The sequence below is a fragment of the Chroicocephalus ridibundus genome, chromosome 7, assembly GCF_963924245.1.
Source record: "Chroicocephalus ridibundus chromosome 7, bChrRid1.1, whole genome shotgun sequence".
Taxonomy (NCBI): Eukaryota; Metazoa; Chordata; class Aves; order Charadriiformes; family Laridae; genus Chroicocephalus; species Chroicocephalus ridibundus.
Genome location: NC_086290.1, coordinates 6,399,027 through 6,426,656, shown reverse-complemented (window position 1 = coordinate 6,426,656; position 27,630 = coordinate 6,399,027). Strand labels below are relative to the sequence as shown.

General features: G+C 39.9%; 1 protein-coding gene across 1 annotated transcript in view; it reads right to left on the bottom strand.

The window, feature by feature from the left end:
• Positions 1–5,916, bottom strand: part of LOC134518457 (von Willebrand factor D and EGF domain-containing protein-like) — a 187,161-nt gene extending 181,245 nt beyond the window's left edge. The window contains exon 1 of the mRNA XM_063341290.1: positions 5,599–5,916. Within this exon, the coding sequence (XP_063197360.1) occupies positions 5,599–5,704 (106 nt within the window). The 5' untranslated portion in view covers positions 5,705–5,916. The remainder of the gene's footprint in view (positions 1–5,598) is intronic.
• Between the last annotated feature and the right edge of the window lie 21,714 nt (positions 5,917–27,630).

The following is a 27,630-nucleotide window of genomic DNA, read 5'->3' as shown; positions in this document are numbered from 1 at the left end:
GCTATAAATTCAGGAACTTTGAGAACCCCCTTGTCTCTGGCTCATCTTCTAGTTATTTTCCGTAGGCTTTTGCCTTCTGAGACAAATTAAACATAACTTTTTAAAAACAAAACTTTTTAAAAAATGAAGAGAAGGTAAGACTGCGAGTCTGGAATGGGAAATGTTACGCTTTTTCTCATTAGCATGAGGAGGAGGAAAATTTGGGGTACCCGTCAGTTCATGGAAAGTGCAAGAGCTACTGAGCTGATGAGGCATTAGCAAGACACTACCTGTGGGACCATTTACTGAAGCTGTCAACACACAAAGCTGTCAGGGGACAGTTGAGTTGTAAAGTGCTCCAGCTACCACAGGAGATGCATTACATTATTGTGGTACGCAGACAAATTGCTATCCAGCTCGTGGAAGCTGCTTTGTGAACAAAATAGGGGAATAAGATAAACTTGCTCTCAATCGATGAATTAATATAAAACCAGCAAAAGGAGCAGAGCAGACTACTACAATCCCTCAACTATATTAGGCAATCAATTTTTTCCCTTTCAATATGTAGAATATTCCCTTGCGGCTCCCCGTGGATGCCATGCAGTGTGAACACAGCAATCAAAGTAATAGACGTCGGAATAATCAAAATAATATGTGTCAGAAAGAAGCAAATGAGTACATACGTTCATTAAGTAAATCTCCGAAGAGCTTAACACACAAACCTCTTTCCAGAAAAGCTGTACAAACAATTACATGCACTAACACGTGGTTTTACTGATGTTTCAAAGTCAGATGAAAAATATTCTTCAAACTAATCCACCTTTTTTCAGATTTCACCATAAATAATCACTACTTCGGGCAAAACATGTAGTGTACCTGCCACAATGAAATTAATAAAGGTCATAACTGAAGGTAAAATACACTACTTTGAAGAAAACTTAATAATCGTTAAACAAGCCATATATGCTGCCAACCCAGCATTAAACCCAATATACATTTTTGTAGTGGATTGGGCATCAGCAATGTCCAACACTAGACCTCCATCTGTGAGTTGACAAGAAAGACACTTACTCCAGGAAGAAAGTAGCCAAAAAGTCAGAACAAACCTACAAATGTCCAAGACAACAAATCTGCAGACAAAATCAGACGAACCAGTAATATGTCTGCCTTGAGAACTTTTCCCAACAAACTGTTCAAAGCAGTACAGTCCAAACCCAGTTAAAATACACAAAATGGTACTTCTCACAATATTTTCGGCCTTTTGAAGCAGCAAGTCTAGTTCACAAAAACATTGTAGGGAATATATTGTAATGAAAGAGCTATTTCCAAAGCCAGAAATGTTTTATTAGTCTACAGAAGTGGTCTAGTGCAGGAAAGACTTTGTCTTCTTTTCTTCAACTGTATTTGCATTATAAAGTAGATACTGGATTTTGGAAGTAGTTGGATCCTTTTCTGACTGAAATCAAAAGGGACTTGAGTGAAATTTCAAGTTTCAGTTTTCTAAAATATGTTAAGTAGTCTAAAACCTACCAGCAATACCTTGTGTCCCCTTGAGTTTGTGTGTGTAGGCATTTGACTCCAGAGTTTACAAGGAAGATGGAGAAAGGTTCAGCATTTTTATAACCTTCCTATTTACTATATTGGCTTTCGTTTCAGTTATGAGTTGTGCTGCTGTTCACGGGGCTGGGTTGTGACTCATGAAGCCTTGGTACAGATCTCAGCTCCACCAAAGGATTTTCTGCATGACCTTGAGCCACTTCACGTCTCCATGCCATCTGTAAAACAGAATGATGATGCTTCCTCTCCACAGCAATTTATCTTGTCAATTTAGGAGCAAACACTGATTTGTCTTGACTACTTGCAGCTCCTATCGATTGCAAAGTTAGATGTATACAATACTTCTTCGGATTTGGCATTTGGAGACAAAATAACTTTGAGGAACTGGACCATTAAAGCAAACATTTTGGCCCTGAATGTCCTATACTGTTATGAACAGTGTCTAATAAAATGTTCCTCAATTTTAGTACAGCATGGAGTAATAAATAGTTGTTAAGGAATTTAAAAAGTGTACACATTTGGCAGGTCAATGGGAAATAGGCAAATCCTTGAGAGCTGCAGTAGAGAGGCAGCTCTTTAACACCAAACGTGTTTCGTAAGCCTGTATAACTTTGAAAACAACTATTAACTTTCATCAGAAGATTGGAAGACAAATGCATGAACTAAAACTTATTCCCCTGGTGAATTTCAAAGTCCTAAAATCCAGTGACATCCTGATGCTGCTCAGGAGAGCCACGAACACATTCACTGTAAGGTGAAAGAGGTTCTCTCACCCCCAGGCTGCCCAATTTTGCCTTCCTTACAAAAGAACTATTCCTGCAGTAAGGATAACCCTGTTGTCTTTCAGATAAAAAGGAGAGGAACAAAAAAGTTATCAGCAAACAGAAATCATCGTACAACCCCTGCTACCGGCTTCGCTTTGACCGCACGTAATCAGATAAGGTCAGATTTCACTCTTAGTTCAAACAATACAAACTGGATTAACTGCAGACAATGAGGCCGATGGGGTTACTTGGTGTTGACGAAAACTTAAATAAGGGGGAAATAAAATATTAACCTGTAAACAGCTTTTGATAATTAAAAATAATAATGGGAGAGAAACATGCCATAAAGGTTGGTCCTCTCCCTTTGGCAGTTGTTACTGCTCTATTTGCCATAGCCAGGGAGTCTTGGGTTTATTTCTGCAGGAAAGCATTCAGCAGGGTATTTTTTTGTTTGCACGGTGCTATAAATGCCTGTTGCACTTTCCTCAGAGTGAAGACACGGAGCCAGAATAACCCCAGTGTAATTTCTAATGTTATGGGAATGTCCCATGTCACTCGTGGCCCAAGAGCTTGGTCCCTGCAAGCTGTTTCCAGACCAGACACCCTGGGGCTTCCCTGAGGGTGTCTGCACCCCTCCTGTGCTCAGCGACCCAGAGGGTGGCAGGAGCTCTGGGCCTCCAGGGGGTTTGCTGAGGACCAGGGTGGCACATTTGAGGTCTGACGAAGGGACGGGACGGTTTGTCATCTGCAGTAGGGACATGAAGCAGGTGGGAAAGCTCCTGAATAGTTTGAATTATTTCTTTTGAAATACTCATGGAAAAATGTTTTCTCAGCTCCAGTAGATTTTTGCTTAAAGCATGGGAAGTCCATGGCACTCTTATTTTATAGCAGAAGCTCACAAGTGAGATCATGGGTTGCTCGTGGGCAGTACACAAAGCAGACTACGTACTCTGATTTTCATTTCATTCTTCTAGTGAAAGCAAGACCAGGGTTTATAAAATTGCAAGACATGCTGAAAAATTTTTGCCATGACAGGCTATTCTCATTTACTTTCTTAAATCAAATCAGACTATACCCATCGTTTGAGAATGCACCATCTTTTCCCAATGGCTGTAGGCACGTAGCCTTCCCTCACACCATCCTCTTTCTTCTCCTCATTCTTTATCTCAGGATATGCTGGAATTTTTTTTTATGTGTTTCAGAGTTGAGGAAAATCCATAAGAGAGAACTTGCAAACAATTAATTGTGTCTAATTTTACTGTATATGTAACACCTTGTAGTGAAGCTCCAGTGGATTTCGTGACCTTCAAGTGCCTTTGCAGGAAGCTCGTATCCAAACTAAAACCATTTTCAATGTATGTTATGAAAAGGCTCCAGAGGGGATGGGGAGCAATTCCATCTTGATGGTGGTGTTACAAGCAACTACCTATTTAAAGGTAAATACTTTTGTCTAAAATACCTCTGTAAAAAAAAAAAAAAAAGGAATCTGTTGTCTTTTTCTTTTGATTGGCTTATTTACAGAATTTCATCTGAGAAAAGTCTGACGGGCTCTGGGTTGTGTCAGCCCTCCCACACTTATGACTCACTGAGTTGCTTTTGTCCCTGATGCTTTGCTTAATCTTCTACCAGAGGGCAGCTACGGACCTTTTTGGTAACCCTTTCATATTTCTCAGTCATAGGAAATGATGTAAAAACCCCAAATAATGAGAATATCCCCCATCTCTGGGAGCTTCATTCCCTGAAATAGATTGCAGAAGATGATAAAGTTCTTCCTTGGTCTTTAAAGGACTTTTTCATCTTCTCCCTCTTAACAAGGCATCTGCAAAGAGCTGTTTGGTCTGACATTCCTTATTCACAGCTAAATTCTTGTGGGATTAGTAGGTTTGTTATACTCAGAGTAGAAACGTAAACAGCATATGGTTCTGTTAATATCCTTATAGTGTCACAACACAATCTGTCAGAATGTAAACTTTTTTGAGCAGTGTCATTTACTTCGGGTTCACACTATGAAAAAAACCAAACCAGCAAGTCTTAAGAATCCTTCCGCATCACCTGAGAGACAGCAAGCTATTTCTTAATTCTTGTTTTGCGTTCCCAGTATAATCAGTATGTCTATACATATTACCTTCAGTAACAAAAATACAGTGGAAAATACAGTTACTTAGTTACTAGGAGTTAAAAGGTCATTTCCCCTTGATGAAAAGCTTGTTCTATCAGATAAGTAGCTGCTACACTCCATAAAACTGGCAACCCTTCAAAAGGTTTCAGAAATTAAAGGCATTGTTTGAAGATACAGGCGATAAGGTCATTTGCCTTGTGTTTAGTCCTGCAAACCTTTCTGGGTGACCCTTTGATATTCAAATGAAGAGTGCTTTAAATTGTTTTATCTTCATAGAGCTAATGAGTGCTGGCTGACAATCACTTTTGAGACTCGTTGAAACTTCACTGGAATTAAATTTTGTAAAATATTGCAACATATTCCCATTAAGGGGAGTGCCACCACGGAATTTGCCAAAGCTCTCTCCATAATCACTCTTAGCACTATGCTCTGGTCCTACTGCTTTTCTCAGTTTTGGTTGGTTTTTTTTTATTAACTCTGTTTTTGCTATTTGAATAATGTCTAACATGATTTTCAATGCATTCCTGCTGTAGATTAACAAAGCTGCATAAACAAGCTACATATGTAAATCTATGTCCTCCTCGAACTCCATGCCGGAGTGAAACAAGCCTTGCATTTAATGTGCTCAATAGTAGAAAAATTACTCATGAACTTTTTATTGCCAAAGACTGTATAGCTGTGTATTATTATATGTGTAATTAACTAATCTCTAACATTGCTCTGATATATGGTGTATATACTTCTTTCCTTAGAGAAATAGATTCTTATTTTAGAGCTTTCTCTTTTTTTTATGGTTCATTTCATATATTCCATTTATGGGAAAATGTTATGAATATTCTTTAAATCACTTGATTTTTTTTCTAGTAGAAAGTAAGAATCTTCAGAGGTTTGTAATTTCTTTACTTAAAAATAAAAGAGAATAAAAAGAAAGTCAAAGTCCTCTAATGTACGATAAACATTTTGTGCTGTAAGCAGCTTGCACTGTGACCTTCTTCATTACCTTAGAAGTTGTTTATTTTCACCTTACTTCCTTTCTATTTTGGAGACGCTAATAATAGCCCTCTATCACTCTAACCCACATTAAAAAGTAAATGTAAACAAGATCATCTCAGTTTTAAATATACATGAACTCTATGCCCCAAATGACTATCAAATAATTAAAAAGTACAAAATCCTTACCTAATGGAGCTGACTCAGTGCTAATGGCCAACAAGGGAATCCAACAGAGGTAGGCAACAAGTTGGAGATGCTGATGGAAAGGAAAGGGCTGCTGCATATTGTCCATATTTATCCACGCATCTGCAGTTGCTTAGAAGTTAACTTTTGAAGTACTAAACTTTGCAGGAAAAGCCACCAGCCTGCCTGCCTGTTTCAATTTTTTTTTTTTTTTTTTTTTTTTTTTTTGCTTTCTTTCGTTCTTTTCAATCCGCTTTCTTGGAGAGGGCTTAATGTGTCATTAATCCCAGAATTTCCAAGAGGGAAACCCTCCAGCTAGACACAAACCCCACTCACCCACCCACCCACCCGCAAGCCGATGAGAGGAGAGCATGTGTCCCTGCAGCTGCTCTGGCTGCAGCTGCTCTGATTTACACACCCGGTAAAACACCCGCGCGCGCCAGGGGTGAGAACAGCATGGACCGGCCGGGTCGGTGGTAGGAGGTGATCCTGGAGAAGAAATTCGGGTTGTAAGCTAAACGTGCCGGCTCGTGAGGATTTTAAAGCGGACCACCCTAACTTCAGGTTATCGCAGTCACGTCTGACATCGTGTTTATACGACAGGGGTTTAAAAAATGTTAAAATATAAGCTTGCAAATAGTTTGGTTTGCGCCTCAGGTTGCTGGAGGTTACATTTATGCAAAACTGTTAGAGAAGTCTGTGCAGCGCAAACAGCAATGCTGAAGGTTTGTGTCTTGGGTCGATGTATCATTGTCTGGTATTTTAGAGAATAGCCCTTTGCCGCTGAAATAAAGCGCCGGCAGCATTTGCTCTGCCAACCCCTCCTGAAAAATGAGATGTACGTTTCAGAAGGTCGGCTCACCAGCAATAATAACAGAAATAGAAAACAGAAGCGAACGGCAGCGAAAGAATTCAATCACTCATCTTGCTCAATCACATTTTTCTGAAGTTTTGTCTCATGGAAAGTGCCCTGCTGCTACCGCATGGGTCCTTCGTGCTACTTCTGGTCAGTGTGAACAATGTTTGTTGTGTGACAATGCATATTGCCAGCTTAATGCAAAATATGAAGAATTTGCTACTAAATCACATGCTGTACTCCGACATTGATGGCATTTTATTTAGAAAATATTGTATCCCCCCCCGCTGTTCATGTTTTCCACACCTGCCAGTACTTCTTCCCCTTGACTTGTCAAGGAAGTTTGATTATTTTGCGCCTGCTTTTTTAAGTGAGGATATTGTGAATTATCTGATGACAGAGTAATACACAAGCCTGTAAACATTCCACGTAAATCACTGTGAGGAGCATTTCATCTAAAAGCATAAACAAAGCCATTAAAAATATTTTGCACTACAGCCAAAGAGTTTCAAATATTGTTCATTTGGCTTAACTACGTCCCTTGGGGCGTTTTACCACTGCATTCCTTGAGGGAAATATAGGTTATTTAAGAAGAAACTTCTAAAACTTTTTTCTTAATTATGATTTTGGATTTCGACGTTGCAAAATGGCTGCTTTTAACAGTCCCATTGGATTGGCTATCTTGTAGGCCTGATTTCTAGCCCTTTGGGAGGCTTTGTGAGTCTCTCCTTTGATTTTACTGACGTTTGGATTATATCCCTTCAAGCTTATTAAGACTCCAAGCCAATATTTCTGATTTGTTTTTTCTCTAAGAGATCTCCATCCATTTCTTGAGTACAAATGTGTGACAAATGACAAAATTCCATTTTATTTTAAAGAGGACACAACTTCTACCTTTACACGGCTTTTTCAGTTAATGCTTGAATTTATTTGTGGCAGTTTCTGCACACTGATAGGGGCCCGATCTTCTTTGTGTCTAAGTTTTGGCCTAAAAAGCATAGCTCTAATGTTTAAATTTTAACCTGAAAAAGACTGAAACCTGTTGTGGATTGAGATTTGTCCTTGCCAAAATATTGGCAACCATAACCAATTTACAACAAAGTAAGAGAGCTTTTCACAGACAACCCAACTTTTGTTGGTCTTTGGGATACAGGATACAAAAGTAACCAGGCAAAAAAGTGTAAGTGGAAGGTATTCAGGGCAACAGAAGAGAAGGGTCAGTTTTGCAGTCTCGCTTATCCCCTCACCTGTTGTCCTCCTAAGAAGGTTTTAATCAAGGCAGCCTTTTCAGGTCGTTCCTACTGGTAAAGATAAAATGAAGCTTCCCGTTGCCTCAGTCAAGGAGTTTCCCTGGGTTGGATATGGCTCCCTTCAATCTGGGAGGACAAACAGCCCTCGGTCACACAATGAGGTACAAATATTCCCCATTTCCCATTACCCCAGCCCAAGACAAGAACTTAGGGAATTCAGAAAAATAGCAAACAACACCTTCTCCTTCCCCCAAAAAATTAATCAAAAAAATCATGGGAAACTAAGGCCATGGAGAACCTATATAAAAGTATTGCAAAATACTCTCACAGTGTCTACGCCATTAACCTCAGTAAGAGGAGAAACTGAAACTCCCCAGAAAGTTGGTGTAGTCAAGTGTGGGTGACGAAGACTTGAAACAATTAGCTTCACCGTCTGTACAAAAAGACAATGGAACTCTGAAGGCCTGACACCAGTCTGTCTTGTGTTAAATTAATTTTCCATGGCAGGGGTGGATACGGGGAGTTAAAACAAGCCAAAAGTCACAGCTGGAAGCTGGCAGCAGCATTTCAGACTTGGCCAAAAATTGTTTGATGGATACGCGTGTTAGGTATTCAGATCTCTTCGCTTTAAAAGAAGGAGACAGTGTTTGCCTCACTGAGTTTCTGCAGTGCCTGGGATGGGCTGGAGGAGCTGGGCTGACCCGGGGCAGAGAGGACTGGGCAGCCCAGGGGGACGTAGCAGAAGGAAGAGGAAGGCTGTGGGAAGAGTATTAAGAACAACAATCTCTGCTTTTTTCTTCAGATGCAGAACGAAACCTCAAGGTGGAACTGAATGATAACACAATGATAAAAATGCAAATACCTTGAAGGCCTCCAAAGATGTGGCTTTTTGACACTTTGTTTCAAGTATGAAATACTCAGGCTCCTGAGTCAGTGTAAGAGATTTAAGAGTTGCATGCAGAAATCCTGGGAAATAGTGAAGTTTTGAGGGATGAATACCATCACTCAGGTACCTTCTGAAGGTCACGTGGAAGTATCCGTCTACCTGGATCCCCCAGGAAGGAGAAGAGAGGGTAATACCATGTTCCTCTTCTCAAAAATTGAGTGTGGCTAGCACTTTCCTTTTGCACTTGAGCCAGCGGACAGTCACACCTTCCTTTTAATCACAGACACACTCATTAGAAATGGATCTAAAAATGACAGTCTAGGTTTATTTCCTTCTGCTTTCTATAAGGAATACCCTCACTGTGAGGCGGTCCCCTGGGGTGGCTTTCAAGGCATAGAAGAGATTTGTTATTCATGGGTGACAAAGAGAGCATGACCCTGCCTGTACACACACTTTCCTGGTAGGACAGAGCCCTTCAGAGGGAAAAATCTTCATTAAATAGTATAAATATTTTTTTTTGAGCCAGAATTTACACATACATGTGCCAAAACCCTCCTCTCTGCATTTTTGTTTCCTTGTTCTATCCGATCGAAAATACCTGCCAAGTCCAGTGACAAGGAACAAACTTGCTGTGCTCCCAGGGCAATCCCTTCTCTGTTGATACGGGCTGTGTCCATCGACTCTTGCAATCCTTTCTGCAGCTTCAGAGCAGGTGGAAAGGTTGGAATAATGGATTTTAACTGAGTTCCAGCAGCCTCCAGCAAGTGACCCCTGCAAAGGATTTTCCTAAGAGAGTTGAGAAGGGATTGAGCCTGGGATTCTCTCTCTCTGCTGTTGGGTCATATTTCTTTTAGTCATCTCTATCCGTATACTTTAGAGAAATGCCAAGCACACTTATTATAACCAAGGTACAGTATTCACACACCTCGTTAGCCCAAACAACTACTCTTTGTCTCACCATTCTTATTTCAGGACTGCACAGGTGAGTGACATTACATGGGAAGAACTTTATCTCAGTTTATGCCTAGTTTGGGGAAATAAACAGCGGTTGCACAGTGATTAGAGCTTGTGTTTTCCTCTGCCTTGTGTTCTAGTGTATAGAACACAACATTCCTGGTTCTTCGGAAAATAATACAAGTAGTACGTGTAATTAACAGGACCGAGCTCTTCATTTAAGTGAGGACTAATAGGGATTTTTAGGGTAATAATTCATTATACAAAAGAATACCCCCTTTGCACAGCTCCAGGAGTATAGAGAGAGATTTGTACATTTGATCATTTAGTGTGTTTATCTTTCAGCTTCTAATTCCCTTGTGGGAGAACCCTGATGGCTTCCAGTGCATCGCTCCTCATTAGCCAGTGGGCCAAACTATAGGGGTTCAAACTCTGAAGCAGAGATAAACTGAAGAAACCTATTCATTATCTCCAGTTTTTTTAAGGATGCACAGAGCATGAGCACTTGGGCTCTGAGACAGCACAAGTACACCTATTAGACGAAATTAAATCGGTTCCTTGTAGCTGCGTTGCCCCTTGCCGTGGATCAAAGTTGGAAGTGATCCCTGACCCAACACGGTGCACCCACAGCTCTGGGTGTGCAGGAGGATGAACCTCTGTTTTGCTCTCTTCGCTGTTTTGCCACATGAGTTGCTCTGGCCATCTGAACTTTAGCTGGGCGCAGCGTGCCCTTATTAAATTTGCAGCGTGCACCATCAGCGCCCTTCTCGGATGGACACCTCTGCCAGGGCCAGTGGGCTGCACGTGGGCCCAGCACCCTGTGAACTGGTGCGTGCTGGAGCACAGTCATGACGGAGGCGTGTGTTTTTCACACGAGTTCCTTACTTTATTGGAAAACAGCAAACTATTACAGAGATGTCGATATAAACCACATCTGCAATTCACCTCTGCTCCAGAGTGCCCTAAGACATATCTAAGAGAAGGGTTGCTGTTTCTTAGCAGCTCAAAACCAAAAATAGCTTTTCTATGTGAAGAGACCGGCAATTAGCAAATACTAATAAGAAGAGGACACCCATGTCCAAACTGTGTATATCAGAACTGGCTGGGAATTTCTCATCAGAATCCATTTTCAGAAAATTATATGGTTTCCACAAAATCAGTGGGAAGAAGATAAATTTTTTAGAAATCTTTTTTGTTCTTGGATCAGCTCAGTATTTCTTTCATTTTTTGTGAGCTGCTCTGGTGCCTGATGGATCACGGTCCTGTCTTCCACAAGGAACTTCTTCAGCTTCTGCAAATATCATTCATTGTGCAACTTAGGTGAAATGGATTACTTGATTGAAAAAACCCTACATTTTGATATTTTTTTCTGCAAAATTAGTATTAATAAGTATGGAAATATCACTCTCACGGAGTGGAAATTCTCAAAACACTCTTACATGAGTGGATTAGTCCAATAACACAAGATACAGTAGGGAAAAGGAATTGGACTTTGTCTGAAAAACTTCTTTACCTGTTCTCCCTAAGTCTTCACTTATCTTGACTGGGTAGTAAAAAGAAAGAGTAAGAAAAACAGCTACTCATAGCCTTGATTATGGATAGATAACACCAATACAAAAATCACTATTACTCCAAAAAATTGCAGACCGAATTTTCTCATTCAGTGAACTTTCCATTTAGGAAACGGTTTCTTTTGAAATGACAGCAGAAAGGCATTTCACAGGAGATTTTCATCAGTATTAGCAGTGGAAAGGCATGAAGTGGAAAGGTGTTGCTCCTACCTTGAACCATTTCATTCAGCCTTTTTCTGGAACTTTTCCTTTTGAAGAAATCAAAATCATAAAGGGCAACCAGTGCAGTGCCAATCTCCCCCCAGATCCTCCAGCCAGGAGTAATAATGAGAATCAGAGCAGAACCACCAGGTTTAATAACAAAAGGTGGGAATGTGGCTTGTGTTAAAAACAGCATAAAACTGGCATTAAAACTGACTCTCCATATATATTTGTCATCTCTTCTTTCATCCTTCTTTTCCATCTTGGCCATTACGATTTGATCTTGTAAGACAGTCTGTATAAGCAGATGTTGTGTTCAAAGAAAGCTTCTCTTGACCTGGTGGTCGCTTCTACTTCTTCAACACAGATGTTGCCTCTCCAAGGCTTTTAGACTGCTGAATGAGCAGGGGATGCTAGGAGTAAATAAAGAAAACCACCCTAGCTGTACCGAAAATACAATATAAATGGCATCAAAACGTAAAATATGGCTAACTAGTGGATGAATGAAAACAAGTGGCAGAGGAATTGGAGTGTTACAGCGTAGATGACTCCCCTAATTTAATTCAATTGCCTTTCTACATTCATTTCAAGAAAGAAAAATATTGCAAATATTATTTCTTTTCAGAGATGATAGGTTAATCTAAGTATTAATGAGGATATTCTTCACTATCAGATTAACTATTAAGATTAGCCTTAAGAGACAGGCATCCCAGCAGTTTTAATAAGGACAGTTAGATTCCTCCATAGGAGGCTCCCCATCGTGTATAGTTTTCAGGTCTCTGAGAAATCTGCTGGAGAAACCTCACTGCATCACTGTAGAGGAAACCAAGGCATATCAGCCTACTTTTAAAATTCCCCCTCTTCTTCCTGCCATCAGTATCATACACAAATAGGAAAGGAGTTTTAACAATTTTGTTAAAACATTTGCAATGGCACAAATAAGAATTTTATTTCAAGCTCCCAGTAACATATGTTTCACTCTATAACCTTATCACAGAGTAGGTTGCTTTGGAAAAGACAAAGATTTATTCTGAAAGATTTTTCTTTCATCTCTTTATAGTTCTGTTGATGATTTTAAATGTTTGTGCTGTTGGTACTTACATACAGTAAATGATAGATGATATATTACCACAACAAATACATGAAGCTGAATTGCTTTTTTTTAGTGAATTTAGTGAATTTACTGCCTTGAAAGGTAACAGATTGATAGTACTAGTGAATTAAATCCTCTCTTTATCCCCAGAACAAGTATAATATGGGCATTGCAAATATTTTGGAGACCTATAAATCAGCCATGGCACCTCAACTATCATCCACAGGGACCTACTGCTCCCTGCTTTTCTCTTTTACTTTTTTTCTAAAACTTCTTCCTCTAGGGATTTTACAGAATGCATCAATTTCAAGAAGAGAAGGACAGTGGTACATCTCATGAGCTTCTCTTTTCTGTTTTAAACAATAATTATCAACTTTTCATATTAGAAAAGGTATGTGGGGAATATCACGTGTTGGTTGTTAATGGTGCTGTGGAAGGTGGAACAAGAGCTTCTGAAATACAGGTCATAAACAGCGTACTTCCAGCCATGGATGGGAGACTCTCCTTCACCTCTTACAGAAAATGTTCATTCAAAATCTCATCTTTTTAACTGTTACTGTGGTTATAAATTTCTAAGTGGCCAGTGGCTTGAGCCCACCTTGAAAATAACTGAAACTAAGGAAATGTTGGAAGTGCAGGGCTGGATTCTCTCAGATATATTTACTCCATTACTCTCGGTGGAGTTAATCTGATTTATACACATCACCCCATGGGAAAAGCAAGTTTCCAACAGGGCTCAGAAAGACCTCATGGGAGCTAAGGGCCAATTTATAGCCAGCTCAATGATTTATTTTCCACAAGGATTCCTCTGTTCAGTATTCTCAACCAGGCGTTTTGCACATTCCAGGGTTTCATCTTTTGAGATGGTAAAAATCAATTCATTACTGAATTTTTCTGAAGAAAATTGTGTGGAGGGAAAGCAGGTGTTAAATAAAAAGCCAGAAGCACTTCAAACACATTATTTCAGCTCTTATAAATAAAAGTTTTCTCATAAATTCATCTCTTGTGAAGAGATCTCATCTACTTCACCTACCTTTGAAAACCTAGTAATATGAAATTAATAGAATAATATTTACTGTTATAGACCAGTAACATTTCAGAGGGAATGAAGGTTCTAGAATAGGTTTTATTTTGGGTGGGTTTTTTTCACTAAGGCAAGCATTCATTCCAAATATCACATAAATTGGAATCATAACTCTACTTTACAAACCTGCTTGGCTTTCTGGGCACTAGATAATGGGTTGCTCTTAAAAAATTTTGTTGCTGTCTCACACTATACATAGACCTCTCTCGGGCTATTTTTTGAATGCTTCCTTTCTTTTTGAGCAACTTTTCTGTTGTCATCCATCTCAACAAGTGTGAGCATTTTTATGACCCCGGTTTGGATTAGCTGTTCTTTGACACTTTTTAAAGGGACATTTCACCTTGAATACAACAGCCCTTGGCTTCTAACATTCATAAAATTCAGATCTTGCCTACAGTCCCTTATTGCCATTGTTCTCTTCTAGAGTTGCTTTTTTATCCTCTCAGTGTTACTGGCAACAAGAAATTTGTGATTAACCACCCAACAATTCCGCATTCACTGCTTCTGAAGGTTCATGAAAGTAATACAAAGGCAGCAGAGAAAATATTTCATTTTCCAGTTTTATTTTTTACCTTGACTCAAACTGATGCAATGCACGTACTTGAAATTAGTAGTCTATCACAGCAAATCTCATACAAGCATTATGGTATCTATTTATATAAAACCAAGAAAAACATTTTTGCTTTATTAGGGACTTTAATCACATTTACTTGTTTGGATTTTAGAGTTTCAATATCACGTGATAGGTTTTACACAGTTGACTGCTTATTAGTTGAATACTCTAATTCAGCCTCTAATTCTACCTTTTAATGGTTGAAAGCCCATTAAGGCAGCTATTTCTCTAATAGCTGTGTAGAAAAGGTGATGTTTGTTGTTGTTTCATCTGATTGATTCTTCTCCTCATCCTCCAGCTGAGCAGTGTGATGGGGCTGCCCAGGCTCCTCCGTCTGAGCGGTCTGATGGGGCTGCCCAGGCCCTTTCGGTTTGAGTTCAGTGCTACAGCCGCACAAAGCACTTTTTCAGAAGCAGGAAAATAAGACAGCCTTGCTCTGTGTACATTATCCACAATAAAACCCTCCTCTAGCTGTTTCCTGTCAGCACATATCACTAGTCTAATATTATTTAGTAGCTTAAAATAATGCTCTGGAAATCTCTTTTCAGCATTTGAAATACTTTCAGAAAATTTGGGCCAAACCCTTTGCCCACGCAGCTGGGCAGACTAGACAAAGCTACGTAAGTTCTCAGAATATTGCACAGGAAGAAGGAAAGCTTTTTTTTTTTTCCCCATCGTGCACAGAGCTTTATAAAACTTTTGTCCAACTTGAAGCAGACTAGGTTACAGGACACTTTTTCTCTTCAGCTATAAAAAAAGAAGCAGGCGTTTGCACCTGCCAAATTTGCTTTTGACTTCCATGCTGTGAACCTGTAATCACTGCAGGTAATGGCACCTCGCTCAAGAGTTAACTCAATAAGTAGCATTAAGGGACATGGAGCTTATGACTCATTTTGTTGCAGCATTTTGTTACACGCTTAGTAGAACAGACTAAATATCAATGGCTAAATTATGACTAAATACCACTGGCTAAGTTATCAAGGTAGTTGATTTTTATAACTCTATCTAAATGTGCTTTGCTCTTTTGTAGGGTCTCTAATGTACCACAAATTGCCCATTTTTTTAATTATTCTAGAATATGTCAACTTACATCGCTGCTTGGCCTAAAGTCAAATGTAACAAATGCTTTGTTAAATAATTGGTCTAAGACTAGAGAACAAAGTCATCCATCATCAAGTCACAGGTTTTGTTTTGTTTCCAATAAATTGTTTCAGTGCAATTTCCTTTGGTAATAAATCTTAAATCTGTGATATTCAATAACATTACACAACACTGAATTTACTATGTGTGTTTAAATACAGGCTAAATACCTATATGAAAACCAAGAGCTTACAAAGCCCTTTTACAGCATTTTTGAGTGTATAATGGACATAAAATATTTAAGGCATAAGCCAACTACTGTTCAGCTGAAGAAGAAACTTCTGTTATTCCCTGAGTGCTCATTATCAAGTTTGCTGAACTTTCCTCAGAAGCAGCTGGTGCCGGGCGGTGCTCGACAAGAGGAACAACAGTCTGGCTTGTCGCATCGCAAATAAGTCTCTCACGTTCGGAGTGGGTCACAGAACAGAAATCGGTTGTTTCATGGTGCAGGAACTGTTGCATTAGCCATATTTTCAGCCTTTGGATAAAAAACACGTTACTCCCTGCCAAGTAAGGGTCCTGGCACTACAGAGCCATGCACTAGGTGCGCGGGAATAAGGTGCATCAGTGATGCAAAGCAAACTCAACAGCCATTTTGGGAAGGCACGGTCTATTTTGTAGCATGACTCAATAAATCTAAGAATCGAATTCCTATTAATTATACTACCCTTCTCTGATTTTTTAAAAAATTGTTTGGAAGGTGAATTCATTAGTAAAGGATTCCGTTTCATAAGGTCACAGAGATGTGAGAGTCCAAGTGGTTCGATAAATTGAACAATAAATGGAAATATCGTTGGATACGTTTTGGTTTTCTCTAGGTTTTAACATCTAAGTGAGCCAAAATGGTACAAAAACCCCAAGCCATATTTTGCCTATTTTTTATTGAAATTCTGAGAATGTTCCTGATTCTATAAGATTTTCAGATTACATATGAAGAGCATTTTATCACAAGTTACTCTGAGACTGTTTTGCCAAAACTGAGTCCAGGTTTAGCTGGAAAAAAGCTCAGGATTTTGTCCTAAAATAGCAGTATGGATCCATGTTCTGTTGTCCTAAATCCCACTAACAGTGCTAAAGCAGAGACACAACTGCAGAGGAATGCATGACTTTCAACTCCATGGATTAGTGTATAGACAGCTTCAAGTCTTTCCTGAGATTTGCTATTATTTTGTAAGGTGAAGACGAGATATACATGGTATCTGATACATTAGCACAAGATCCCACAGCACATCAAGGGCAGAGAGTAAAAGCGTTGGCCGCTCAGAAAGACTTGTCAGGCATTTCTGGAATACCTGCAGCGTTTCAGCAGTGCTTACAAATTGCACATGTCATTTTGTGATAGACTGCAAATAATTAAAAATGGCTAAATGTACTGCGTGTAAACGGGCTTGTTGAAAACTTTGGTCACAGAGAGAAAGGAATTCTTTTAAAAACCCACTGTTAACAGTAGGTAAAAAGTTAATGAGAAACATGTAAATAATTAATTCTTCCTCCAGAAAGGATTTCTTGTTGCTGCTGATGGACTCACAATATAGGTTTTATTGTTTTTTCTGAAGTAAGCACTGATCTCCATACAAAAGAAAATAATTTATTGCACCAATAACTTTATTAGTATTTGTATTCCCAGTAAATAATATTTTCCGGGGTTCACTAAAGCAACTCGCCTTGATGATATACATAGGATGGCAGAGCTAAATTGACACTTCAAAATAAGCGGCATACTTCAAATCAAAACAAAATGTTGAAGGAAAATGTGCAAAGAAAAAAGTCTGGCACTTGATATTTGCCAGGAAGCAATTGCAAAGCACACAGAACTATCCAGTTGGAACACTGCATTAGAACATGTCTCTTTCCTCCATGTGATGTTCTTTGAAGCAGTGTCACCAGGAGAAGCAAAACCCTTCCTTTCCTTAGGCATATAGAGTACGCAGAGTCATCACAGCTTGAAGGTAGTTCAGGTCAAAAATAATTAGAGGATCCAGGTGTTCAGACGCGGTCATTTCACACCTGAACTGAAAATACACTCTCCCTACATTATTTGATAAATATTTTGGCAATATTACAGTAATTCCTCTTTTGACATTATGATATTAAGTAATGTGATTGCTTTCAGTTGCCCTATTGAAAATAATTCCTATGTAGTTCTGTTGAACTTATAAATTTCCTGCAAGCTTGCTGGGTACCTTGTCTGCATAGTATTAAAGACTGTGTTGAAGCAGATACATCTCAGGGACAACAGAGATACCTCGGCAGAAGCCAGTTGATAGCTTGGGGATAGGTAACAGGTTTTAAAAAAGGCATAACAAATTGTCTTCCGAGTTCTTTCTGTGTAAGATAGACAATCAGCCCCTGGTACGGCTTCATTCATGTGTGACAGACACCGATAATATTTAATCATAATAAATGCACAGGGTCTACTGTTGCTTCTGCTACTGACAGAGAAAATGCACCTTGGCTATCGGATGCTATTAATTTTCATTTATATGTAAATATAAGTGAATAAATATATTAGAAGGAAGGATTATTTTTTTTTCTGAGAGGGAAAGTAGGTTTCTGAGGCTAGGGATTTACCACCATTCAGCTGTAAAAATATACATTAATATTAAACAATCTAATCTAATAGCCACCTAGAAAAAAAACCAGACTTAAATATCCCCAGTGAGTCTTTTCGGCTGTGGTTGCACCGATCTTTACTGGAGAAAGCCCTGGGAAGGCCCCCAGAGTGGATGCTGCAGCCGTACCGATGCCCATCCTGCTACAGGACCTGTCCTAAGCTTGGGCCTGTCCTCAGCCTTGCCCTAACGACTACTCCCCTGGTCTTCGTGTACCCAGCAACAAAATGCCCAAGTTCTCCATCCAGCCTCAGGATCCCCACCCAGCAGCGTTTTGTCACGTATGGCATTGTCCTGCCTCCAGGCAAATCTTCGCAGCTCAGGTAGCAGACTGCATCTCCTCTGGACATTTCTTCCCAAAAGGCAAAGCATTTTAATTTTCGGTAACACCTACCAGGAGCACAAGGAGGTTTAATAACTTCTTCCTTTTTTTTTTTTTTTATCTTTACCCCATGGGGGCCTGAAATAGCTAGAGGCATGATGAGCCTGTACAACTCTGTAAAAACTCAAAGGGCTGATGGAGTGGGGGGGGGTTCTTGCATATCTCCAGCAATTATTCCTCTGCAGAAGGAGGAAATCTCGCTGTCTTTCATGTGAAGGCTGTTACTCATCTTAATTTAAGGGACAGTAACAGATTGTCTCCCCACGTTAATGAATGCATGTTTTAGCCTTGTTTCTGACTGTTGTGAACACGATTCTCTACTGATCCAGTTGTTAGCAAGTCTCTGGTCATTTGGACGGGGCGGGGAGAGGGTGGCAAAAATGCTCCATGTGATCCCAGCCACATCACCCTTGTTTGTGCCTTGGGCTATAGAAAATGATGTGCCTTAACCATGTCAGCTGGGCTGATAGGCTTGTGGCTTTTCAGCTCGTTTTTGCAGAATACCACCTATGTGTCACAGATACCTTACATCGTTACTGGAAATTGTTTGTATCAGAAATAAGCGTGGAAGGAGGCTACAGGAACTCTAATACACCCAACAGCAAGAAATCCTGCAGCATTTATATGTCCTGCAAGAATAATTTCTCAGTCTTTGTCACATGCTGTTTCCCACATCTGGCCACGGCGTGCATCTCAACTTGCCAGTGGACGTTGCTATTTCTAGGTTTTTGCTTCGCAGGCTTGATGTGTGCAACTGCGTGTGACCTAGCAACAGATCTGTAAGAGCAAATCATATCATTCCTGATGGGAATCAAATTAATATATCTTTTACAGGGCACAGCTGCCGTACTGGTGCTGCTCCCTGCACAGAAATGCTATGAAAAATGTTCCCCATTTCCCTACTCATGTACATCCATGCAAGGCAGTCATTTTTTATTATGTATCTATTTCACAATGTCTTACATAGAAAGCAGCCTAGAAAAGCACCAGTCAACATCAATAATAAAAATAATGAAGAATTACGTGATGAGGGCTTACCAAGCATGTTCTGGCATGTACCGGAGAAGCCGTGGCTGGGAGTCGCACACGCTTTCGTCTCCGTACAATCTCTCCGATCGCTGTATTAACCGGCTGCCCAGTAGATGGTGGTGTTATTTCAACTACGTTCCTTTGCGTTCCCTGGGAAGCAGCCAGGCTGCACAGAACAACTATGGCAAAAGTTCCTTTAGGATTTCGCAACTCCTAGCACTGCACTTACTTCCTGCAGCATCCTGATATGCCTTCTTGTAGAAATAAATGTAACCGATAGATACATATTAAATTAAACATTTTTACAATTGTCTTGATGGAAACGCTAGTGACAGGAGGAAGGGCCCCTTCTCACAAGTAGGAAGAAATATTTCTTCGAAGGATCTCTTTTCCAGAAATTTCAGCCTGCTATAAGCTGCGCTCCAGCCCTGGTCTGGTATTATAATTACCTCCTTCTGGGATTTCCAGCCTTCTCCACGGCTTATGTGGGATAACCTAATTACTTATGCTCTTTACCACCAATACCCTGTTCCTTTCTTTTTCAGTTCTTGTAACATTTTTACTTTTCTCTGTTCCTGTCTCCTCCTGAGCAGATACTTCATTAGATTTGCTGACTCTCATGCACCTCTTTTTTGCAGTCTCTATTGTCTGCTTTCCCTTCTCAAGCTGCTGGACACATCTAGAAACACAGCGGCTCAGTTCCTGGCTGTTTGGCTGCCATGGAGTAAGATCCCGCAAAGGGGTAGCAAACCCTGTCACAGATTTGGTAGTGCTTCCCCCTTTGGATGGGAGCTAAAGGGGGGAAATAATAGAATTTTTTAGGGTGGAATCTCTCTCTACGAGAGCTAAATAAAGTTATACTTAATATTTTTCTTAATTGAACAATTATGATAGCCATAGCAGCGTGACATGGTCAGTCACCAGCTGGAAATGATCATCCAAAGGCAGTTTGAGAAATTTGGTTGCTCAACTGATGATATTCAATCAACTGTGGTCTGAAACAATACCTGGGGACCAGTTTATATTTGAGGTATGACATGTTTCAGTGCATACTTTTCTGAGTTGCTCCATGTATTTAGTTAGCTGGGTGTTTCTTCATGAATAGTTCATGAATAGCATGCAATTTTTCCGATGCCAGCAAGAGTGGAAATTTGTAATAGTTGTTTAGGTCCGTGTTTCCGCATTACAATGCTAAGAAAGCAATAACTGATTATAAACATGACATAATAACCAGAAAATTTTAGGATCGAACCTTCTTCTTGGATACGGCAAAACTTTTAACAACTCTTGGGAATCCAAGCAACTTTTGACATGAGTGCCCTTAACGACCTTAAAAGATGTGTAGATGTAGTGCTGAGGGACATGGTTTAGTGGTAACTTACCAGTGCTGGGTTGATGGTTGGACTTGATGATCTTAAAGGTGTCTTCCAACCATAATGATTCTATGACCTACAGTAAAATAGAGTTCAACACAGGCATATATCTGTGTCAACATACTTTTAATAATACTATTTTTTCCACTCTTTGATCACGAATTGAACTTCTGGGCTTTTCACATCCTTAGGGGCCACCAGCCCAGGCAAACCCACGGCTGGCTGCGGGTGAGAGGTAGGGCCAAGGGCCAATCTGGCCACCCTCCAGCCAGGCATCTTGTGCCACTGCCGCACCTTGATTCTGGACACCACCGAGACCTGCTGCACAGCAGGTCTCGGTGTCACAGACTGCAAACAGCAGCTGATCTCTCCGAGGGAACGTGGCTGTTGCTGTGTGGCTGCAGCCCTCTCCACCTCTGGGCCTGGGCGGTGCCGAAGGCAGGAGTCAGCCTCCTCTCGTCATCCTTCAGGGTCTGACAGCTTCCAAGGAGGAGCGCTCTGCCACTTGCACTGCCCTGCAGAGGTCCACAAGCCTTAAGCCCCAGTCCCTGCCCCTTCCCAGGGAGTGCAGAGATGGCTCCTTGCAGCGCGCTTTGCCTGAGGCTGCGTCACCTCCAAGCAGGGTTGCACGGAGGTGGCAGTGCACTACCAGCCTCCGGCATTTCTGGTCCTAGTGGGAGCTCCCAGAAATCTCAGGGTTTTGGGGCATCGACAGTGCAGATACAGCTGAAATCTGTGGGCAGGACCCAAGCTTCTGTTTCCAGCGTGTTTCCTTAAGCATCACAGCCCATGCACCGTCAAGGGGCAGTTGCTAATGCAGCACTGTAGTTACCCCAAGGAGACAGCCATCCACATCCACTTAGCCATGCAGAGTAAGGTATAAAAATGTAAAACACATGAGAATGAGGCTGCTTGAGAAGTACAGAATATATTTTTTTGTAATATAAGGCAATTTATATGTAAAACATCTGTAATCACAAAAGTGCCTTAAATACAATATTCAAATTTCAGCAATAAAAATCCTGTATCTGACAATGATAAATCAGCACATTAAAAACATGTCACTCAGGGAGCAGATGCTCTTTGCAGGGGAAACAAGGTTTGTAATGTGGAGTTAAAATAGTGGTGACATAAACAGGATCAGTCATGCACAGCTGGTCTGTGTCCCCAGCAGTGCCAGGATGGGAGCTGAGGAGGTGCAGAAATACTTCACGCTGCAGCGTGTTGCTATGGACACAATGACTTCTTCACCGGGGCTGCCAGGATTGGGTGTTTACAGGGTCGGACCCCGTACTGCCCCTAAAATGATGGGAGCTACTTGCTGGTCAAGTGGTAAATTCCATTAAATTGGCTCTAATAGGAATATTCTAGCTATTTCTTTCTTCTTTGTGTTCCAGGACCCAAATCACTTCATTTTCAAATCGTCTAAAATAATCCATAAACTAAAAAAGTCTTACCCTTGTGTATCCTAGTATGAAAATAGCATTTGGATCATACATGTCCCTGGTCTTCTGAATGACCCTCTACTCCAGTTGATTTCTACATGGATGGTCAGAAAGCAGCTTTTCACATAACTCAAGGAAAAAGAAACTAAGATCTCTCAAAGTAGAAAACATAAGCAGTTCCATTGCTTAGAGAAAAAGGACCAAAAAAAAATCACTAAAGAGAGTGGAATTAGTTCATACCGTACAGCCACAAGCTCGGCCTGAAATGAACTTTAGACAGCTATATAGGAATGGGGAAATTTCACTCATACAACGCAAAGAACAGGGGCACAAGCTAACTTTCATGGGAATTAGACCTTTAAATATGTGGTCTGTGCTTGATTAGAGCAGTGGGCTGAAATGCAAGATGTTTTCTAGTCTTATCTTTTTTTTTTTTTTTTTTGGTTAAATCTATTTCTAAGGCAATAGATGCTGGTTTAGATGCTGGAAACCAACTATGCCACCAAGCAGCCTCAGTCACAGAAGACTTCAACGTAATACAGTATGCAATTTAACAGGATTATCAGAAAGTAATAGTTAAGGTTTTGTTCTACTAAATGTTCACCCATCCTTTGTCAAGTATTTCTAATTACCAGGATTTTAATGGTAATGTTTAACAGCCCCAGAACTCCAGGGTCTTTTAATATCTGCCACAACAGAGTTTTCAATTATCATAATTCCGTCCTTAATTTCCGTCATCATAATTATCCTTCGTTACAGCAACGTTCTTAAATCTGACTCATCAAAGCAATTTTTTTCCTTGTTTCACTTGATTTGCAGCTCAAACTGGGATTTAACCTCCCCAACAGTCGTTTCACCCTATAGTTCCAATGAATAAAAAAAAAAAAATCTTTTCTCTGGTTTCCCATATGCAACCGTTGCTTCATCAGTGTAGGGGACACACAATACTTTTTGTCAAAACTAAGAGTCAAAGGTTGAGTATTTATACAATTCACATAATAATAACAACAGTAGCAGTACAGGATAGAAATCTCTAATGTTTGCAACAGTCACTCACATCACAGCATGGCTGACCTTCAGAAAATCTAGTATGTTTAAAAAAAAGTACTTGTAGTAGATAACAGCTATCTCTCTGATAATTCACCTGTCTTAGAGGAGCAATCCATTTGATATGCTACTAATTACATCAAAAAATACTGGGATACCAACAAGCTGCAGATCTTAATTTATTTAAATTGCTTATATGCAATTCACTTTCAAAGTGCCTCAACATTTGCACTTGCAAAATGTGATCAGCCTACAAAAAATTTAGATGTTCTCAGTGTCAGATGTTCTAGCCTTCACCGGCTCTGACTGACGCAAAACCAGGATAAAGTCTGTCTTCCTCAAAAAATGCCTTTCAAACCCACTGAAGAAGGGTGCCTGGAACCAGTGGTGCGCCACCACATCGATTCGTTCCCTACCTCGCCCTGCACTTATTGAAGTCAATGAGGATTTTATTGCTGATTTTGTGGGAGCAGACTCCAGCCCTCCATCTCTTTGTCACTGTGCTTTCAAAGTCCTTTCTGCAGTGCGTCAAGAACTCAATTTAACAAATTCAGACCAGGAAGACTACAAAACAAATATAGCTGTAACAAGCAGGTCATGATCAAGGGTTAGGTACTTTATATTACTTCAAGTACTTCTATGGTATTTCTTCTCTTAAGTCTGTGTAGTAGCCTCAGCCTAGAACATTTCTAAATTAAAACTAGACTATGAGAATTACTGCATCATGAGGCTTTAAGAGAGAAAAATAACTGGCAATCTCACTGTCATCTTCTATCATTGCCCTGTGGGATGCTGTGTGGTGTAAGGATTGGACGAAGCAAGCCCTGGTAGCCAGCTGAGCCTTGGAGTGGCTGTGTAATTTTGGACCAGTCGCTTGACCTTCTTTCTCTTCACTCAAGCCAACTGGAAAATTAGAGGTAGCATAAAGCCAGAGTGAAAACTGGACATTGCTAATTTTCTGGAATGGTAAATTGCAAAACTATCATTTTGTAATACCAGCTTTATTCAGTCCTGTAATGTGCACGATACATGCAAACAACAATTCTATACATACACAGAGTGCAATATAAATTTATGTGAATTGTAAAGGCATGCCTTCAGTTTTTGGCTGTGTGTTATGCACTGAAGAGGTCTTCTGCAACCGCCTAAAATCTACAGATAATGAAAGTGCAGTCCATACTCAATTGCTAATTAATCTAAGACCTTCTCTGTACATTTTTATTAATTTTAATGTAGCTGGTTAGTGGGCAAAAGGCGTGGTTTATATAAAGGCCGCAGTTAGCTTATCGCACGAGGCTTGAGCTGTTTGCTGTAACACTAAGGTCCTGCACACAACAGTGAAGCACACTTGGAAGCCTGGGCTTTTTCTCTCATCTGTATGCTTGATCTCATTAATCCGGCGTTGACTGCACAGTGTCGCCAGGAGGGGATAGAGCCTTTCTCGTTAGATCACAGCTAATATACTGGTCAGGTCATTAAGGCTCTGCTGGGAGATCCCAACTGGGAGGTGGAAATATTTTCAGCCTGAAATGAGGACTAAAGACATTTCTTCACATTTCCTTGGCAAACCTGGAGCTCTTTGCACACTTTGTGCATATTCTTGCATTAATGTGGCTGATGGCCTCCGGTGACCAGCTCTCTGTACCACCTCTCTGTACCACCTCTGAGGAAGCTCAGGAGTCCTCTGAAATACATTTCTGTTCATCCTCATGTCCAGCCATCTCACTTGCCTCTGCATCAGAAGCAGATTGTGGCTCCTATTCCAGAGGGTTTTTAAGACTTGGACCTGGATGACCTGATCTGGTCTTGGTGATCATCCTGCTTCAAGCAGGCTGGAGTAAATGATTTTCAGATGTACCTTCAACTGGTATTTCTAGGCTCCCCCTCATCCTGCCTGGGTGGTGGTGCAAAATCAGTTTAGCCATGATGATGGCATCATTTCTGAGCAAGGGCAACAATTGGACTTTAGATGCCTCATTTACCTATTTAAGAGGCTGTCTTGGGGACTTGGAAATCCTCAAAAGTTCACTTCAATTTGCATTCACCTGTGAACTCTTCTGGGTGTGCAAATCTGGATATGGGTCTTACTCATAGTTCCTCTCCTCCTTTGATCCAAAATCTGCAACTGATGTTAATGGGAGATAGTGGAACATGTCTATAAAAAGAATTGTGGATACTATAAAATATATTTTCAATCTAAGATGATAGTTGACTTTTAATAAACTTTTCTGTCTCACGTAAGTGTTCCTGAGCTGCTGCCAGTGCGAGAGTAGCAACTTGAGAGCAGTTTTGTTCTTCCTTTTCGATAAAACTCTTTCAGTTGTCACACATGCAGCAGTAGGATAATATTAGCACTGAGATCTACCTTTATCAGATCAATATGATTTGATTTAAAGTCTATATGTAGCTATTCCATTCATAACTATATAAATATCTTTTTTTAAAAAAAAAAAGTACAGCAAAGAAATACATCAGAGTGACAGGCAATAACTAAAATAATGTATGCAGATATCAATAATACCACATGTATTTCTGTGAGGCCAAAGAAAAATGTAATTACAAGGCATGGCTTAAATACTACTACTGTGCTGGGAAAACAGTGCCCTTATATTATACTGCAATCTAAAGCAAAGATGAGTATCTTTTTTTCCTGATGGCATTTTGAGAACCAGCCCCCATACAAGTTGGTGATCCTTAACTTAATACTGTTAAGAACTGTCATGACTAAATTTATGCACATGAAAGCGTAAGCAAATGCGTGTGCTTGAATTGACATACTTGTGTTCATGCAGTTCGAGTGTAACTGCTCCTTAGGTCCATCAAGTTAAGCAAGACCATGACTCAATTGTTGCCCGTTTAAAATCTTCAGAAACTACTAGCTACCTTAGAGAATGAGATGAGGAAATGTCGTTTACGTCTAGCTGGTCTTTGGACCCCGGTCGTTGGGCCAGCTTTGTGCTGGAACCCTTGCAGTACAGAAGAATGTATAATTAAAAATAATCTTATTAAAGCTTGAAAAATAATTATTGAAAATACTTCTACTCACACTATGTTACCTATTACTTTTCAACTTGGATAGCTAGTGATAGCATGTTGAAACTCAGTGATGATCAAGGGAAGCAGCAGAAAGTAGTGTCCTAAGCTAAAGTAAATTTATAAAATTTTATATTTGTCCTGGATGCATTACCAACCCTAGCTAGGCATTGCAACACACCAATCTGGATATGGACCATCTGTCATCCAGCACATTCTACCCAACATCTTCTGTATGATCGAAGAAAAAAAAAAAAAAGTCATTCTTTGCTAAGGCTCTACTGGAGCACAATCAGTGGCTCATAAAATCTTACCAGCCCTTATGGGGGAAGAATCTGAACTAGCACTTGGAGTCAGCTGTGTTGGGAAATGGTTACATTTCAGAAGTCCTTCACAGCTGGAATTTCTATTTCATCTGGTGGAACTGAATCAGTTCATTTCATCCAAGCAGTAATTCAAGCCCCTAGAAGAGCGAGGCAGGCAAATTCTACCAGAGAATCGAAATTTGGCTGTGAGTGGAGAGCTGACTCCAGGCTTGAGTTACCTTTATGAATACAAGTGCATATTTCGAACTCTGCAAGCACATATGGTATTGGTTGGCAATTAGGCATCCCCTGACAAGGTTATTTGTCTTCGGAGTCAACAAATACAGTATGATTAACCTTTGTCTAGGTAAAGAACAAATATATTAAGGTTCCTTATTTTAAAATTATTTACTTTGGTTATAATTCATAAAAGTCTAATCAAGACATCATTTAATCTAATAAAATAATATTGAAAGACCCGTGACAGGTAGGCAAAATGTAACAGCAAAAGCTCAACAAGAGATTTTCTCTATACTTTGATTACAATAACTTACTGACCTAGCATAAAAACAGTAAAGAGAATGGAAAACATTCATCCTTAGCACATTAGTGTCGTTAGCACAAGACTGTTTTGCTTTTTGTGTCTTCGGTGTCTTGTCTATTCAGTGTTCCTCACTATGAGACTCCTGAAATAATTTAGTAACAAAATAGATACTATCGTTAAAATTTTCTCTTTGCTATGTATTGGTATTTGCCAGACATTTCACTCTTCTCTTATTAACAAGAAGGAAATAAATGTAAAGCTTAACCAAGCTCTTCTTCACAGGGCTTTTTTATTAAATTTATTAAATGCAATGAAAAGAATTTTCTTTTTTTAAAGTCACACTAAAATTAGGATTTGGTTATGATCACGATTGATAAAATTTAACTAGTTGCATTTGCAACCTTTGAGCTAATGTCCCTTCTAATAAATCATATTTTTCTGTCCTTTATCTCATATTTCTATCGTTGATAAGAAGTAGCTACCATATAACGCTAGCAATCCCATCTGTTATTCATAGGCATGTTTTCAAATGAAGCTCTAATAGACAAATATTTTCAACGGAGCTTTCTTTAAGAAAATATCAAATGCATTTTTTGCAAATTAAATCATGTATAAAG